Source organism: Telmatherina bonti (assembly GCF_933228915.1).
Source record: "Telmatherina bonti genome assembly, chromosome: 4".
NCBI classification, from domain to species: Eukaryota; Metazoa; Chordata; class Actinopteri; order Atheriniformes; family Telmatherinidae; genus Telmatherina; species Telmatherina bonti.
The window spans coordinates 21939825-21959807 of NC_136622.1; the positions used below are offsets into that span (position 1 = coordinate 21939825).

Here is a 19983-nt window from a genome sequence, read left to right on the forward strand (position 1 = left end):
AAGGCTCCGGACTTTTTGTAAAACTAGTAATGGGTCAATGCCTGATGCACAGAAGTGTGTATATAATCATTATGTTGCATTGCTGTTTTATCTTGGTTAGAAAAGTGAAAAGCCTGAACCAAACTGACAAATAGCATGTAAATTTGCTAAGGCAAAGTAAAACATTTGGTGTTAAAACCCATACAAAAGCCTCGTTTAGCGAAATGTCAAGTACTCGTTTGTATAAAAAATGTTATTAATTGGTGTCAGGTCATGATAACAGTAATTCTATATTTCAGGTTGCATCATATGCTGCATCTAAACTCCACATTTCTCATGATTAATGTTCGATGCAGTTAATTCACTGCACATTGGAACATGTCATTTATTTCCTTTAATTATTCAGTGTAATTTTAATTCGCACTGCCTATGTCACAGCAACACACAATCAGACAATATTTCACCTCTGCCCCCTGCTGGTGAGGTTATGTATTACCCAGGAGAAATAACTGCACAGCCCACAGCAAAGTTACTTCAATATTTTTATTCACCCCCGCCTTCATGTGTGCTATTGACAAGGATGCACCCTGTACACATCATCATCAGACAGTATTGGACATAAATGGTCTTGCCGAATTGTTCGATTTCTGGAGAAATGTTGAACAGTTGGCCTACCAGCTTGTTCACAATAGAGGGTGCGTACAGCATAAACTTAGTGCCTTTATTGCATCGTTAAGCATACATATAAATAGTTGTAGTGCAATTATACCCCATCACAACTGAGGAAATCCATTGATAGTCTCAGCTAGTGTTTAGTCAATGTGCAACTTTGTATTGCATCCATAATTTAGGTGAGTGGACAGCAGGAAATAGTAAAAATTGTGCTCTAGACATTGAAGGAATAATATACTTTTTTTTTTTTTAACAGAGGTTTCTTGTAATAAATGGAAGGGGAAACAGATAAGTTGAATGTTTTATCCAAAGAAAAAACTGTGCCTTCTTGGTTTCATCAGTTATGAATCTCAATCTTGACCCTTTAGAAGCAAATGTGAGCATCAGTGGGAGTAATCTTTATAGTGGTCCAGTGTATCATTCAAATGAGAGGCTATGATATATAAGCACATGCTTTTTGAGGCATTGGGCAAAGAATTGCGTAATGTGTCAAAATCCCCCAAGTTTCTGTCAGCATTTGCAGCATTTCTGTGCAAGTTGATAATAGTCATATACAGTATTCACAGATAAGCCATGATAATGCATATATGTTAGTGATTATGTAGGCCATGTTGACTGAATTTGATTAGTTAACAGCATATGTGAAGATGACCTAAAAGCCCTTCTGATGCAACAGGAGTACAAGTCATGCACATACCTTACATTATTTACATGTGTGGTACATAAGCCGAACTCCGAAGCTGAACATAATACAAGCAGTTGCATTTTTGTGAAAATAGTGTTTCTTGACATTCATTCGTTTGTGTGCATTACTGCTGGGCATTGAATGGAAGCAAATCACAGACAGATGGTGGATGTGCTCATTGCAGTACGGCATAGTCTGCAGTTAGAATAGTGAAGACCTTCCATGCCATAATTCATCATCTTCCATGTACTCTTATGTCTGTCATGCTGATTTTACCCAGTCATGAAAGAAATTATAGACCAATTTCCTTGGTAAGTAACCCATTACAATGCATTGTTGTACTAATAAATATTTGTATCTTTGGGCAATGAGGTCTTCTTAGTAGTTTGTTTAGTGATAATATGTATTTCACACTTGATTATGTTATTAGACTACAGGCAATATTGTCAAAAACAATTTGATAAATTTAGGCTAACAGTTTTTTTCCCCTTAAAACTAGATTTGAAACATGTGGCTTAAATCATTTCCACTCAACTTTCATTACTATCCCAATATTTGAATCTCTGTGAAGCCGAACTTTGCTAGTAAGAAGTCTTCAGATAATTTCTTAGGAATACAAAATCATAAAATATTGTGCTAAAGTAATACACGTGACCTTTTTCATGTAGTTGTGCATTATTTGTTGGGAAATGTAAAATTTGTGTGCAATGGGATTTGCCTCCAACTGTCTGCAAACAGTTATTGTAAATATTCTCTCCCAAGCCAATGGACCAGCATTAATTCACATTCACAGCTGTGACAAAGATGCATATAATCCGTTTGGATGTCTGTGCTTGTCATATGTGAGTTTTACATGACTGCTACATACAGAGTTGCAATCAGTTAAACTGATAGCAATGATATAAATCATAGAAGTACATAGTTTTATATATAAATAAAAAAAAGTGTAGATAGAAAGGGGATTTAGTCAGGTTTCTTGATCAACAAAGAGTAAAAAGAAGTGATAAAGGAAGATAAACTTGTCTGTTTACCATGAGTCTCTCAGCATAGGCGACACTGGAATGACTCTGACAGAAGAAATTGTGCCTTGAGGAAAACATTTGTCTAAACATTTGGAATGACAGCGTACTTAAAGCTGTTGATGTGGAAGACATACTGAAGTGATTTTCTGTCACTCTACACCTGATGGCCAGAGAGGAGTATCAGACATGAAGATCTATGACCCCCTGTACTAGGAAAATGCATCTTTTACTGGCAGCTCTGCCATGCCACAGTATCACTGTCTAACATATAGGAACTTCACAGGTGTGGAGTTTGTCTACAGTGAGAGCTGAATCAGCCTGTGTGTGTTTTGGATGCCTGTGGATGTCTGAACATACATAAGCTGACTCATCTAGGAACTGGAATACGTTAAAAAATCAGGGTAGTGACGGTGGGGGCAGTCAGGTGTGAGCAGCTGTACTGGTTGTTCATACCAGTGTGCCCAGAAAGCGGCCCTGAGTGATGCTGGGAGCAGGGAGCTCTATCCGAGGGGGCAGCAGTGAGGTGGAGGCTTCTCTGTCTGCTTCAGCCTCTTTCTACCCCTCCCTTTGTATTTGTGTCTTCTCCTCCTCCAGCTCACCAGCATGTGACCATACTTTTGTTCTCTCCCAGCACCATGTGTGGCTGGGGAAGGTGGTGGCTGGCTTTGAAGAGATGCGGGCTGCTGCTGCCCCCTGGTGGTACCCTGGTCCCTGTACTTTAAGACTTGACTGGTCTGTCTATCTCCAACTGCGAGCACAGGGTACCTCTATAGGGAGGCAGGAGGCAAGCAAGCATTGAGATTTAGTATCAACACCACAAACCTGAAGGAAATTTTATATATATATACATTTAAACACAAACATACTCACCTTCATCCATTGTAGTGATCACTCTATCAATTCTTGAGTCTCAGAAAACTGGTATAAACAAGACAGAAAATCATCAAAAGATGGAGTCCGAGTGTTAATGACTCAAAGCTGAGTTGTTTGTTTGTCTCACCTGTTGGCTGGAGTTAGCTGATGGTGGGGTGACCACACTCTGGTCTAGTAAGGGGTTAACTGGAGCAGAACAAGGGAGATGTGTAGCACGCCAGTAAATTTCAAGGTACTCTGCGAGGTGATCACATGCATCTTCCAACTGATTCTCATCCAGGATTACGTCAAACATTTCCTGATGAGCCAGGAGATGAAAAAAGTGAGACTTTCACAAAGCCCTTTTTTAAAAAAAAAAACCAAAAAAAGAAACCCACTTATTTTTCACAAGTCATTTCACAGAGTGACATACAGGTGGACACTGAGCCAGCTTGTCTCCTGCCATCATCTGGACATTGAGGTGTTTGCTTTGTGATTTCCCTCGCGATTTAATCAGCCTCTGAAGAACCTGTAAGATACGTCAGACATGAACATATTCAAGAAGTTAAAAAAGAAAAAGCTGATAAAATAAAATAAGTACAAACATTGCTATAAGTTTCATCGATAAAGTTAATCAATCTAATCTGACAACTTTGTTTTCTCAAATACATGAACACACTTGCCTAAAGATGCTTAAAACATTACTTGTGAGATGCACAATTATGGGCAGAAAATTATTTTCATTGTGGTTTATTCTTCCATATATAGACAACAAAAAACACTCACAAGTCCATGCTTAAATGTTCTTTTTTTAAAAAAAAACAAAACAAAAAAAAAAAAAAACAAGAGTCTAAAACTGAGATACAAAAAAAGAAAGAAACTCATTTTAATTAGTCTGGAGGACCAACTTATATACTTTTAATTGAATAAAATAATAAACAACAATACAAAAAACTCAAATGACTTGATTGGGTTTTTTTTGGTAAAGTTTCTGCAGGTGTCTCCTTACTTTGGGTGAAGACACTTTGACATAGACGATAATGGGAGCCAGGGACGTTTTTAAGAGCTGTGCCGGGTGGTTGATGGTGTCTGCATCCAGGACAACCAGCTGAAGAGACTTGGCCAGCTCAAATATTCTCTCTATCTCACTTTGGACTTCAGCTGAGAGGAGACCAAACAAAGACAGAGTACCTTTGGATGAATCCCTTAGAACATCATTTACTTAAGCAGATATTAAAGATAGAGAGATATAAATCTCTAGCACATGTTCAGCTTTTTTTTTTTTTAACTAGAAAATATCAAAGTCATCCCTCTCACCCAGACTGGAGCGAGTGTTGGATCTTTCCATTATGGCCTTCTTGTTCAGCACTGAACGCTTTGCCAGTGACAGATCAGCAGTCACCCGTGTAATAGAGATCCTAAGAAAGAAGAGTCTTATCACTTCATATCCACTACTTTTCAATTTCAAAGGATGGCATGAGCCTCTACTCTCACAGCTAAAAATAAATCCTTTTCATCATGCTTCCTATTGACCATGAAATCTCAATCTCAAACAGCTCAGGCACAGTTACACTGAGCTGGATCAGACAGTCATACTCACCTGCCATCAAATCTGTGCTTCAGGAAGTCAAACAAGGCTTTCTGCATCATGTCAGTTACCTAAGAGACGTAAAAAATGGCATTACAAACGACTAGTGTCAGGAAATTTACATCCATGTGTGCACATATGTGGTCATTGAGAATTGACTAAATAAAAAAAAAACTTTAACAAGATGAAGAAAAAATAAGTAGAAAACAGATCATATCCATTAAATGCAGCTTTTTTTTTTTTTTTTTTTTTTTTTTTTTTTTTTTACTAAGAAAAGCAAGTTTATTTTAAATAGCACATTTTTTGTAAAGCATTTTAAAAACAGCTTCAGTGGACTAAGTTGCACTACAGAAACATAAATATACAGCAAATAAACAAAATTAAAAACTCAATGCATAAAAAATAATCTAAATATATCTAATCAGATAAAGGCAACGTCTCACAAATTATCAAAATTATCAAAGGCCAAACAAAAAATGTGGGTTTCAAGAGGAAAATGAACAGTGACAGCAAGGAGGTCTGTCTGATGTGCAGACTCAAGTTGTTCCACAATTTAGAAGCAGTGACAAGAAGGACACAATCCCCTCTAAGCTTCCACTTTGCTCTTGTAAAACTCTGAAGCTGCTGAGAAAATGGGCAGGTGTTACAGGGTGAAGCAGCTCAGAGAGATATTGTGATGCAAGACCATTTTTGGGTTTAAAAGCTAAATAAAAAAGATGCAAAAAATTATTCTGAAATAAACACAAAGCCAAGAGAGCTATGCTAAAACACAAGAAATATGCCCATGTTTATGTGTGCTAGTGAAAAGGCATGCAGCAGTGGCATTTGTAGAGACATCTAGAGACAAGAATGGATGACCCTCTAGCTAATGCAATGCATTACAGTTATCCAGCTAAAGGGGATAAAGGCTTGGATTACTGTCTGAAAATGCTGCCTCCGAATGATTTAATTTGTTTTGGCTCGCATAGAAAACCACTAATCAGAACCACAGCAGCCATCCTACTAAAATGCCACCATATCTCATCAATGAAAACCTTTCTGCAGCAGTTCAGGCAGTTTAACAGACATAAAATGCAACATGGCAAATATATCCTAACATCATCCAAGGCAAAAAAAAAACTAAACTAGGTTTTCTGCAAAAGCTAGAAAGACTGATAAGAGTACACCTAGACTCCTAGTCCAGAAAAAACTGGGCAGGTTACATTCTAACCAGTGCCTATTTCTTTAAACATATGCTAAATGAAACTTATTTAACAAGCAAAGCACTCAGAGAGCGCAAACTTCCGCCAAGGCCTTTAAAAAGTTCCTGGATCCAAACGGTGATCCGGATCACCACCAAAATCAAATAAGTTCTTAACAAATCAGTAAAAACATAACCTCCTTCGCAGAGGTAAAAATGGAAAGTAGAAAACCCTTTAGTTGTTGCATTAACCATCAAATGCAACCAATATTTATAAATTTCACCTGACATAAAATATACCTGAGCTCATAATGCTCTTCCTGATTTTTAATAGAATATATCCTCCTGACTACCAGGAAAAAAAATGTGTAACTACAAATGTCCACTATGGAGGATATTGCTTAAACTTTTAAATATTGTGGTAAAATATAGTTACATTTATCTAAGAAACGATTTAATTTGTTTATAGGATATTCAATGAAAATATAACTACAAAATTTCAAGTAAAGTAAAAATCAGCCCAAAGAAAAGTATTTTGCACTTTTGCTCTTCCCATAAAACATGCTTGTTGCAATGGAGGCCATTTTTCTTGAAGAGAGAAAGAAAGTTCACAAATGAGGAATCATTTAAAAGCATTAAATGTCCTCTTTAAAAACCAAAGGGTGTTAGTTCAGTAGCATTCAGGGAGATGAAAATATTTAGGTTCACAAAGGTCCTCCACAGAGGACAAATTTGAACTACTGGCAGTCAGGAGGATATCCTGAGGAAGACATCTAGCTTATTATATAATAGAAAGATCTTAAAGTTAGCAGCTAAAAAAAATTCAACAAATGAAAAAGGAATAAAACAAGAAGGAGGTCCACAGTTTGATGGAGTTGATACATAACAGAGCCATTTCAATGTGATTTCTCAATGGTTTTGTAAATTGCATTTTATACCACAATAAAGGTGTCTGTGGGGTTCTCTATCCCTGCAGATGGACATTTTTTTCATTTTAGAAGCACTGACAAGCAGCCCTCCAAAAATATTTTATTGGATTCAACCAGCTATGTTGGTGAGATGCCTACTGGGTGAAAGTTACATTAACTTGGGCCAGATACAACCAGTTTTACAATAATGAGGATGAATTACGTAACATGATAAACAGCAAAGAGCCACACAATCACAAAGAAGATTTTTGTCGCCTTTGAATTCTGTGTTTCCCTTGGAAGACAACACACCAACAACAACAACACAAGTCACACAAGCAAAAGGAGTCCATGGACTAAATAGTTTCACATATTTCTGATACTGCCCCCAAGTGGCAGAAACTGTGTCAATATAGGGATACAAGTCTTTATAAGGTTTGTTAGTAAAAGAACATATGTGAACACATTAAGCGAGTCATGGCTAATAGAGGTAAGAGTAGCCTGCCATCTTTTCAAGGTCAAATAAGGAAATAAACAATAAAAGAGCAAAAGTGTAAGTAGACTCATTTGACAATATAAAGTTGACAGTCAAATATATTTTTATAACACCTGATTTATGATTTAAGCACTCAAACCATTTAGTGTATGTTGTCTCTCATACTCTCTGGGCAATTAGGTATAACAGATCTCAAAAAGAGGTAGACCCTGAGTGTAGGATGGTTGGACTGAAGCTGTGGGCCATTCCATCCCTCTCATAAAGATTTGCCTGAATAAAGGTGTAATTTAACTGAAGGGAAACATTGGCAGAAATAATGTGTGCTTGTACTTTCTATTTTGAAACATTCGTAAAAAATAAATGACTTCTGAATAGAGGATGAAGCCCAAACCACCAATGCTCTTCCACACACAGAGAGATGTAACGGCGAGGGTAGCAGCAGAAAAAGAAACGGGCATTTTTGAGAAGTATAAGGGAGAGGATGTGTATAATATGTACAACAGAAGCAAAGAAGAAATAAACAAGGATGATAGGGAATGAGAGAAGAAAGCAAGCTGGTGTTCACCAGTGAAGGACCCCCAAAGCACATCACCATTGTGATACATACATATTTCACACATACACACTTGCACCAGCTTGGCAAACTGCCTATGTCGTCATAGCAGACCAGACAGAAAAGCTGCAGCCTGAACACAAACTGTGCAATTATATGCCTCATATTTGAACATTTTCAGCCACAGAGTCCTTTAGAGTGGACATGTTCTGTAGCGACTGCAGTGTGTTTTCATATAGCTCATCGAACATGCACGTGTTTGTGCAAATATAGAAGAATAACACACACATTAACTGATTTGACCTGACATGCATGCTATTTTGTTTTACTCAAATGGATATAAGATGGTGTTAGTTGTGCAACAGTTTCAGAAGAATGCAACTGCAATGCTTAGTGTGAGTGTTAATAGGATAATGGAAGAAAACCACAGAAATCGTACTGGATCAGGAAGTACGACCCAGATCAAAACAACACAAAAACAATCTATCAAAGAATAATCCCAAGGACTGCACTAAACCAAAAGGCAAAAATGTCTATAATTCATGACTGCAGTAGCTACTGTTGCATTACTGATTCATTTGCTGGTCATAACAAGTTTCAGTTTTTCAAATGTAAGTGTGTGAAAGGCTTGAAATAATAACAAAAAAATCTTATTTTACGGTTGCACAGCATTATGAGATTGGAAAAACAGATAATTGTGTTTGGAAAATAAAATTGTGACAATCCACAATTCACTACATAATGACTATAGATTATATACGACATTAAAATAATGCAGCCTGTCATTTTTTGTCATATTGACCATTGAAAGCTTTTTATAGTAAAAGCTGTATTCATCCATTTACATGCACACTCATACAGCGCTTTTATTCTATATATACAGGAGCACATCAGCTACAAATAATTTGTTTGCCCAAGCACACTACTGGAGTTGATGACATACTCCTTTTCCTCAGCCACAATGCCAGTTTACCAATGAAACACATACTGTAGAAGAATCTCAGGCATATATGATTAGATTTCAAGCCCTTTTATATTTAGTCAATGTGTTTGCTGCAGATAACTGGCAAACTAAAGTAAAAAATAACATTTAGTTTGTTGGTAATGTCTTAGACACCAATTTTCAGCCGCATCTGCACATCTCTGGAATGTTATTGGAGGATGATTAATTTTTCTTAACAGCATTCCTTCATTTGAGGTTCTGCTTCAACAAACATGGCAGACATGGCAGCATGCACAAATGCAGCAGCTTGCAGCTCTTTCTGTCAGCATTCTTTGCTTTTTATTTTTGTACTGTAATTTTATTTTTTAACTGCACTGAAAATTTACATCATTGTATGGTAAAAAAAAAAATGTCCAAAGATACAATGCTGTAGAAAACAAAAATATAAAGATCCATGAGTGAACCATGGCTCCGTCAGGGAATATAAAATGCAAGTAAAAAGAAAGATGTACAACATAGAGAATTCATTAAACAAAAAGAGAAAAGGAGAAAAGAGGCAGAAAATAAATATAGGAACTCTACGAATAAGTTAACCAATATCATAATGAATATATGCAGGAAAAAATACAAAGGATAAATACTGTATAAAAAGTTAGGGTTATTTAGAGTTAATAGAGTTATTTAAGCAACAGAAAACAATTTGTGAAGTTGGGGGAAGATTGATTGTCATGTATAGACATTGCTTGTGGTGTCTGCTAAGGGTCTGTATTAGGTTTGAATCTACTTGTATAAATGACATATGCAAAGTTTTAAAGATATTAAAGTTAGTATTTTTTGCAGATGATGACAGTAATTTTTTGTTCTGGGGGGTATTCACACAAACTACTGAGGAGGATCCCTGAAGGGCGAAAATAAAAATGTGGTTTGACATAAACAAATCTTCATTAAACTCTAGCAAAACCAAATTCATGCTATTCAGCAACTGCAATAAAAATACATCAGCACAGACACAAGTAGATGGGGTGGATATCCAAAGAGTATATAAAAACAAGATTCTTGCGGTGATAATGACATCACAATAAAAATGTATTAGAAGCCGCAAGCATCAAGGACCATATCTTTTTTTGAGGAAAGCAAAACATAATCTGGACCAAATATCACTCGACATTCTTTTCCATAATTTTCTGTAGTTACATGTCGTGCATTAAATTCTAGGAAAAAACTTTTTAAAAAAAGGAGCTGCACTAGTAACAGACCAAGATCAAACTACCTAAATTATTTTAGCATATATTCCACATCTGACTGCTTCCAGGCTGTGTTTTCCTAATGCAAGGCAAGGCATGAATAAGCACAACCACTTAACGGACTGCAGAACATTACTGATTACTCACTTCATATCCTTTCAGCGAAGGGCCAACTAGCACCACCGGTCGCATGGAGGGAACCACGTCATATGGGGGTACATGTTCAGTCTGCATGAGCCCAAATCAGAGAAATTTTAAAGTGAATGAAATGTAATCTAATTCAACAAAATATACCAATGGCCACCAACAAAATGCAAGAACTAAATGCAGTACATTTAGTATGGCAGAATACTTAGGTGTATAGTCATAAGTTTTAGGAATAAAGAGGAACACAGTTGGAAGCTATAACATACCTGTTTCTGCTTCTGTTTGGCTTTTAAAATAAACAGAATTGGCATTAAATAGGGTGACTAATTCTGTAAAAAGTCAATTAAAAGGAATAAACTAAACAAATAAAAAAAAAAAGACGTTAATGGTTCAAAAACCTTAAGCTTAGAAAGTGTTCATTTAAAAATGGTTTGAAATGAAATCCTTCTTTTTAAACAAAAATTTCATGAATGGTATGTTTCCAACATTGAACACCTCTAAATAGAGCATGTAAACTCAGAAATAGTCCCTACATTACGTGGAAATCTCAATGTGTGAGATCATGCAGTACCAGCTCAGGCAACGCAGCAGGACTCCTTCAGCACCACGTACCTGCAGATGGAGGGGTGGACCTCCAGCCTCCGGATGACGCACTCCCTCCTTTCCTGTGGAGCAACGTAATGCAAAGCTTCATTATGCGTGAATCCCCTCAGGAGGCAATTTAGAGATAATGACTTCCAAAACAAACCAACACATGAGTAATAACTTATATCTAAGAGAAGTTTTCAAAGTTTGCTGGAGAAAGCTGGTGGAACTGGGGCAAAGAAAGACAGAAATACAGAGACAAGTAAAGGAGTAATAACAAAGACATCCTTCATCTGTGACCTTGCTGCTGCTTTTTGCTCCTGTTTTATCCTCATAGCTTCCAGTTTTACTGGGCTTGGGATGAAAGTGATGTCTGCCCCTTCCTTCACCAGTCGACCGATCCACCAGTCATTGTTGTATTTCTGCAAGTGAATATATAGTTTCAAAGTACAGTCAAAATAGTTTTGCATTAATTATCTAATACTTACAGTTGTCAATAGTTTAATAATATGTCTTCACTTGTTTGTGAAAATGCAAAATATCAGTGGGTCTCACCTCTTTTATGTGGAGAAAGTCTTTGGTTTCAAAGTTAATAGCTGCTCCTTGGACTGGACAATCCTCATCAAGGGCCCCACAATAACTCACATTGGTCTTCACTGCAAAAGCTACTGGTTTAGACTGTTGGTAGATTAAGAAAGTGAGAAACATTAATGATATATTCAGGAATTTACCTGATAATTTTGCTTCCATAGACCTACAAACCGAATTTAAGTGCTTCATCAAAAGGCAGGTTTATACGCTGCCATCCCTCAGAGACTAAAGGTGAAATCAAAGACAGGCATTAACCTTTGACTTTGGTGCTCTCACCTTGGCTCTCTCCAGCTGCAGCTGAGCCTGGCGCTCGGCTTCACGCCGAGACGCCTCCTGGTCCTCCTCCAGGGACAGGTCGGAATCAGAGGGTCGACTAGTGTAGGAATCGGCTGAACCCTGACAGAAAGAGGAGCCGAAAGAGGATGAGAGGAAAAATAACTAACAGCACAGAAAGAGATGAGATAAATCCACCACACTAAAGCACATTTTTACAGCTCTTCAAAATGAACTTCAACTGATAACTAATTTCAGATAACAAAACTAAGACTTCAAACACATCTTTCCCATTGCACCTGCCTGTCCTCTATCTGTCTGTATCACTCCTGCTCAAAAGAGGCTTTGCAGTTAATTGTACATTCTTACATGGTAGACACTTTTTTATTGTGCTTTGTTTGCATGTGTGCCTTTCAGAAATAAGTTGCATGTGCATGAATACTGCAACATTAGCAACCAGAACAACCTTCTTCGTCCATTCACTCAGCCAGATGGAAGTCACAGGTCCAGTCAGTCACCAAACGCACAAGAAGTATGTGAAACAATGCAAAATATCTAGCTTAATATTCATAGAACTCGGTTTGGTCTGGATCACTGTGTACAAATAGGCAATGGACAACAAAACCTCATTTTGTGAAGTCACATAAACATTTGATTATATTCACCTAATAAAACTCAAAACTCAAAAATAAAACTCATCTCATTGATTTCACACTCTTCTCTCGCTCCATTTCTTCTCTGATGGCTGCAAACTCAGCTGGGTGAGAAGCTGGAGGACTCCTCACATACCAGACAGGAACAACCACATAAGAAAGCCAAATATAACCCTATAAGAATGTTGTGCTTCTTACTAACCTCCCTGCACCCCCAACTTTTTTTTTAATTCTCCTTCCCACCAGCTCCATCCTGTCTTTGTCATTCCTGTGTCCCCAGAAAACAGTATTAGCTGAATCCAGAACAGAGTTTGTGGGCATCATTTGAATATCAAAGCCTGCTAGAGGTGGTACAGTCTGCCAGCGGAGAAAAACAAAACGTAATTAAAGCATAAAATGTTCTGCAGATGGTTGACAAGAAGTCTCATTAGCAGACATTATCTATATATTGTCATCACTGATACTCACTGCATTCTTTTGCTACAAACTTTATTGCAACTTCATCAACGATATTGTGCAACAACAATCTGTTTGTCTTCATCACGGCCAATGTTCCAAAGTTACTTGTGAACACATCACACTTCTCCTCATCACATTGCACGGATTTCTAGTACATGTCAAAAATAATCAGCAACAATAACCAAATTGCAAAAGTAATACCACAAAGAAGGGTGATAAAGTCACCTTGAGTGCTCACAAAAGTAGATCAGACAAGTATAGCAGATGTGGAGTGTATTGTCAATTGCAGTGAGATGTTTCAAGTGATACTACTGACATTGTATCCTAATCTAAAAAAAAATGAAATGGTGTAGGACAAGACAGATTTGAACTTTTTATTTTTTACATGTATCTCTATCAGTTTTGTTCTTCTGCTACTTCAGTACCTTTCAGCTGTATCACCAGAGCTTGCTATATTTGCACACTGCTTCTTACTATAGAATGCACCTGAATGACAAGTCTGGCACATTCCTGCAGTGTCTGAAGTCAAACACAGCCAGAGATATCAGGCTGATGGTTGAAGGGTTTATCTGTTTTACATTTCTATTCATGTGCAAGAATAAAGACTTCTCAATGTGTTAAATGTCTCTCAACTGAAAAGTGACCATAAGAAGGTGTGCTTATCAAATGTATGTAAAGTAATAATATTTCCTACAGTTCAGCAACACTAACCTTCAATATCCACACGAAGCAACAAAGATTTGATGAGGATAAACAGACACATTCAGATTTAGTAATAAATTTCACCACAGAATGCTCTATACAGGCTCGCTCTAAAAATAAACACCCCTATACGCTGGACAATAAGGGATCAATAGGAGAATCTAATATAATTACAGAAACAAGAGCTAGGGTGCTGGAACAGCATTCATGTGTCTGGCACACTCTCAGCTCACTGCATTTTCTGACTGGCTCAACTTTTACAACATCAAACAATGCAAATGTCCTCAGTGGGAGGAAACATGAAATGAGATGGTAACGAGAAAGCTGTCCCCTGCTAGAAGTCCCATTAGAGACTGAAACAAGAGATGAAGACACAGCAGCAGTTGCACATCATTCCCAGCAGAGGGGAGCACATCCTCATCACAAAAAGAGGACAAAATCTAAATTCATTTTCACTTTTAAATTGCAGTGTGATTTTTAAAAGAAATCTTAAAGTATACTTTCAGATTTATAGCGACACCATGAAAAAGGTATGGGTTTATCTACAACAGGGGTGCCCAGAGTCAGTCCTCAAGGGTCTAAGTCCTTTTCGATGTATCCCTGTTCCAACACACATGGCTTCCATTAAATGGATCCAACATCCAATGAAGTTCTGTACAATGAGCGATTGGTTTGAGTCAGGTATGTTGGAACAGGGATACATGGAACACCCGCAGGACTGTGGCCCTCGAGGACCGGAGCTAGGCAATCATGGTCTACAGTATTAAAAAGTATGAATATCTTCATAGAGGCAAGCATGAAACAACATAGCACACGGGTCAAGGACTCTGGGAATAAAGGGGACCTGATCATATGTATGATATATGTCCCAAAAAGAGAGATTACATGAGAAATACATAAACGGGACATAAAATGATCACAAAAGGATGCAAAAGGACCATCATAGTCAATACATAGACCTAAATCATTAAAGTAAAATATTAAAAATAAAAAAAAACCACAAAGGTTCAAATAATTACTTATGTAAAGCATAGAGTAGTCTGAGAAAAATTAATCAGATTAGATTAAACTAAGAAACATGAGAACAAACTGCAAAAGAAAGGGAAATAATGAGATAAATTAACATATAAAATAAAATGAGTATTGAGTGAAACAAAATAATGAACATAAACAACCAACTTAAACACAAAATAATCCCCAGAAAAAATTAACATACACAAATAATAACAAATAAATATGTCAATAAATGGTCAAGGATTATAATAAATTGCCACAGAGACCAAAATTAGTTTCCAAAGAACATCTAAGAATTGCTAAAGATATAAAAGATCTGTAATAGCACAGGTGAAAACAGAAATAGACAGAAATTATGGAAACAATTTTATTGATGGTGTCTCTTTCAGCCAGGATGTCCTGGTCCTGAGCAGGACATTTGACCTGTCCCCTTTGCAGACATGTCATTTCAGATTATATGCCAAAACCAAAGATGATCTTTTCAAACAGATTAAGGGTCATAATTTATTACATGCAACAGATGGATTATAACCATTAGCCACTCACTTAATGCGGAGCAGTAATATAACCTGGAAAAAGTTTGAATAAATAAACAAAAAATATACAGAACAGTATATCCCAAGAAGAGGAGAAAATAGGGAAAGGAGCAGGAGGACAAGTAGGGAGATGCTGCCAAAGTGACAAGTAGGGAGATGCTGCCAAAGTGAGTGAACCACAACAGACTTCTGCCGAAACAACGATGGGGAGGGGGGCAGGAAGAAGATGTTTCAGGACAGACAGATAGGGGCCACATGGATGAAGAGGCTGAGTTAGCATGCAGAGTGATTAAAAAAAGAGGCAGCATTAACAGCATACCTTGTTACAGATGAGTCCTGTAGCGCTCGAGTCAGAGGCAGACATGATTCAGCTGCCAGTGCTCTTCTCCCCCCATGGCACACAAACGGTGGAACCCTCCTCCCATCAACCCATAGTTACAGTGAGGAGAGAGAGAGAGGGATGCGCGCTCCGCCTAAGTGCTTCACAACCATTGCTGTGCAGCCTCAACAGTCATTTCCTATACAAAATTGATGCCCTGACTGCAGCACTGTTGTGTACAAGCCCACATATTGGTGGTGTATGGAGGATTACTTTTGCTTCTAGCCAGCCCTTTTGTAGGAAAAGCAGCTTTCTTCTGCCGAACTCCTCCTCTTCTCTTCTCTTCTCTTCTCCTCTTCTCTTCTCTTCTCTTCTCTTCTCTTCTCTTCTCTTCTCTTCTCTTCTCTTCTCTTCTCTCTTCTGAATTGCTCTGCCATCCCACAGAGCTCACATTAGCCTGTTAGACTTTTTCAACGCATTTATCTCATGTCAGTTTCTACTTTAAGAGACCCTATGATCTAAAATCCTGTAGTCTCTGGTGTTATATTCATCACTAAATTTTCCTCTCAAAAACAAAAAAGAAACATCTTCAAGAAAGACGGAACAAAACTGAGCATGTGAACCACACAATGCAGTTATAACATGACCAACCATGGAAACAGCTGGGAATAAGTCTCCTGTGTTGCTGTTATGCTTCTGACCAGATATTCTCAGACACCCAACCATAGTCTGACAAACTGTGATGTGTGTACTCCAACACAGTAAAGCAGGCTGAATTGTGTTAAACATACTGATGGAGGCAAACGACAGCATCCTCATAAGACTGCTTTTTTTTTTTATTGCCCAAAGGTAAGTGGGCTTGCTGCAGCAAGTGGATGATGTGTCTTCAACCCCAAGTTCATAAAGGTCAGAAAAACTGCACAAATCCTGATAGTTGATTCATTAATAACTGATGTACTTTCATTGTAATTTTACCTTTGTGAAACTTTATTTGCAAAGTTATTTTGCTGACAGTGCAAAATGTAAAGCCCATGTGCGCAAAAGATGGAGCATTTCATTTGTCCTTGGAGCAACAAAACAGGTCAATAGATCATCATATGGAAACATAAAAACGTGAATTTATCAGATTTGTGTATAGGCACAAGTTGTAATGACATTTGTACTTTCCCAAAAGTACATGTGTTTGATAACACTTATTAAAAGTTAGTAGTTTCCCAATCTCATAAACTATGTTCTTCATAATTTAGAATTTTATAAACATTAAATGGCATATCACCATCATTTTAATGATATAGTTCAGGATCATTTTATCAAATGAAGTGATTCTTGTCACAGCTTTGAATTTAATCCACCACCAAAAAAACAACAAGTCTATGAAATAATTTACTTAGTCATTGCCCTTGACATTATGGACTACATTTTTTACAACTGAACTATAATTGGATTTGTTAGTATTTATGTCTGTATTTGGTATCGGCAAGTCAGTCATCAGTTTCAGAAAAAAGGAAACATGGCAATGGTGGGGGAGATTATGAAAGTGTGGTCAGAGGCATAAAAAGAGGCTGTGCAGAAAACAGTGGTGATCTGTGCAGCCATTAAATACTCTGCAGCAGCACCAACTAGTCTGCTCAGCTTTGCTCCCATGGTTTCCAGTCCTACTAATGCATTTGCATAAACAGGGAAATCATTTGCAAGGGCCTTGAAAACAGATAAATCTTCACAGTACACCTCAGACTTCCAGTAAAACCCTGAGTCCTTTCATGTGCAGAAACACTCAGGTGACAATCCACTTGTGAGTTGTATCAGTGATGGACAGATGGACAGATGGACAGTGCAGGGAACTGTCTACCTTTATAGTACTGTCATACTGTCACTAAAGTGTGTTTTTGCTATAAATGTAAAATGTCCTCATTTATTCATATTTTTCTTGTTATGCATATGTTAAAAAGTTACATATTTGAATGGACCAATAACCATATTCACTTGGTCATCACACCATTGTTATGAATTTAGAACTACATGGAACTGGTCTGTCAGAGTTGTAAAAACCATTACATTGAAGTTAAAATGGTTCTTGGTATTTACACAGCCTATACACTAGGAACTTGTTTTAGACTGAACCCAGTAGTTTTGATTTCTAACCCTAACCAGAGGATTTTACTGCCTTAATGCAACAAGGAAATGATAATGGTTTGTTGTAAAGAATAGTATTTACATGTGGCCATCATGGACACATGGAAAATGGCATCCATGATGCGTTGTAACACAAATGCGCCTTACCTGGAAGTGATTGTTTTATTTCAGCGCATTTACAGGAATATTGTTGTCTACCCAACAAGGAAATGAAAAGTGTTATTATTGATGGAATGGATGTTGGTCTTTTTCTTACATTTGTGAAAGTGCAGTGTGCTCAATTCAACCACCCCTCTTTCTTCTTTATGCTGCCTTTGTGGCTTGTTAGATGACAGACTTGCTCCAATGTGGAAACTTCTATTAGTTGTTTTTTTGTTGTTGTTTTTTTCATCATCCTTCCTTTTAAGGTGGTAAATTACAGAACCCAATAATGAATTGTATATAAGGGTACGAAAACATAACTGACGTGACCATTTTAGTTGAACGGCTTTATGACAAACAACAAAAATGAACTTATTGTTTTTGAGCATTTATCTTTAGAATGACACTTTTTGCACTGTGGAGCAAAATAGCTATAACACATTCTGACTTGAGAAGGTTTTGTTCTGAGAAACGGTCTGCAGTTGTCATTCCACTACATGCTTATGCTTCTCCTTTGCTAAGCAATGCATGAAACATTTACAAGGATGTGAAGTGCTGGATGACAGAGAGGCGTACATGAATAAAAAGAAGTAAACAGGGAAAGAGTATTAGCAAAGGAGGGCATGGCTGTGCCCCTCTGCCTGTCCGCCTGCCCTGCACCATCCTTCTGACAGCAAGGTGATGCATGAGCCTACCGAACAGAAATGCAGAGGTGAGTCAGCATGCAGCCATGTAGAGTCCATCAGATGTCTTAATAAGGCAGCAGAGAGGTCTATGTTGTTGGAAACAGCGTCGTTGTTCCTAGGTTGCCCAAGGCACCACAAGGACCCTACTTTGGGGTCCATTAATGCTGGCAGCATGCATGCGCTCTCACACTCATTCAACTTTGGCTGCTCAGGAATTAAGTGCATTTCACAAAGGCTTTTAGCTGACAATGTCTCAGGGCTATATTTCTGCATGGCTTTTTAAAATTAAAGGAAAGCAAGCAGACACAACCACACACAGACACTAACACACATTATTATTGCAACAACTCTCAGATGCCTCTGGTGTAGAAGCGATATGGTGGCTATATTTTCATCATTAGTGCTGCGCATGAAGCAGTGTTCAAAAAATGGCAAACAGCTGCAGAGGGAGGCAGAGATGGAAGATATACAGAGAAGAAAAACAAAAAGGCCAGCAAAGAAAATGCAAAAGCTACACAAAAACACAAGTTTTTCATTTTTCATTTTTATCGTCCTTTCTGCTTCACCATTGTTAATTCTCCAAGCTCTATTTATAATGAAGACAGGATTGGCAAGATGAGTAAGATGAGAGGAAATGGTGAAAAGGTCCAAAGAGAGCTAAAAATACTCATCTGAAAGGAGAAATGTTGTAAAACCACTGAAACAACAGAGGATGGAGATTAACAGGAGTATTTCTCTTTACTATTTTTTTGCTGTTTGTTCTAAATATAGCTCTCTTCTCCTTTCTTCACACTCCTCCCATCACAGAATGGGACTGGCAGTGGGGAGCAGATAGCAGAGGATTGTCAAAGTTCACTGAGTTTCGATGAATTCCCCCAAGAAAGAGCAAAGCAGATTTGAGACTGGCTCAGCTACATTCACTGACTCAAGATTGCCCATCTGAATGTGAACTAAATGCCTCCATGGAAAACAAGAACAGACAGTCTGAGACTCTCATCAGCCAACATTTATTCTGTACTGCCACAAAGACAAATCTCCTGTTTTTGTCTTTTCAAGAAAACTGGTGGAAATGTTTTCCCACATGTTCCCAGATGTTGTTTAAGCTCATAGAGCCTCATTAAGGACAACAATTGTATTTTGTAGAATGCAGAATAACTTTAACATGTGAGTCGAGATAAACCTGGAGAGGCTGGATAATTCTGCTCTGGTCCGAGTTAGCAAGGAAACACCAGTTTTATAATCTGAAAGACTCCCTGTATTGCATCATTTTAGATGTTTGTACATCCAAACAAAGCTAAAACGCTGCATCATTTTTGAGCTGACAGTTATTTCAGACACCAAATTGTGTTTTCAAAGACAGAAAAATTGTTTAATTTTTTTTAAAAGTAAAATATCTGTTTATCAAACCATAAGAAAAACAATTTTAAAATGATCCAATCCCATCCATGGACAACTTGGACTTAGCTTAAAAAATACATTTGGTTATATTCTGAAGACTTAGTTTTAATTCAGTCTTTTAAATTTGATTTAATATAGCAGAATCTGCAACCATTCTGGGGTCTTTATGGTTTGAATGGTGATGGTGGTCACACAAAAATGTGCACCAAGTTGATGTAATTAAA

The 19983-nt window shown here is 37.5% G+C and overlaps 1 protein-coding gene across 1 annotated transcript; it reads right to left on the bottom strand.

Annotated features, from left to right (window-relative positions):
- Window positions 1–3246: 3246 nt before the first annotated feature.
- On the bottom strand, window positions 3247–15446 carry cacnb3b (calcium channel, voltage-dependent, beta 3b; the record flags this gene model as incomplete). Its single annotated transcript, XM_079239042.1, has 13 exons — window positions 3247–3276; window positions 3359–3529; window positions 3644–3739; window positions 4220–4371; window positions 4528–4628; window positions 4811–4869; window positions 10270–10350; window positions 10536–10555; window positions 10882–10934; window positions 11155–11276; window positions 11410–11532; window positions 11722–11841; window positions 15402–15446. 13 exons carry the CDS (start codon window positions 15444–15446, stop codon window positions 3247–3249), a joined length of 1173 nt encoding a protein of 390 aa, XP_079095168.1.
- Between the last annotated feature and the right edge of the window lie 4537 nt (window positions 15447–19983).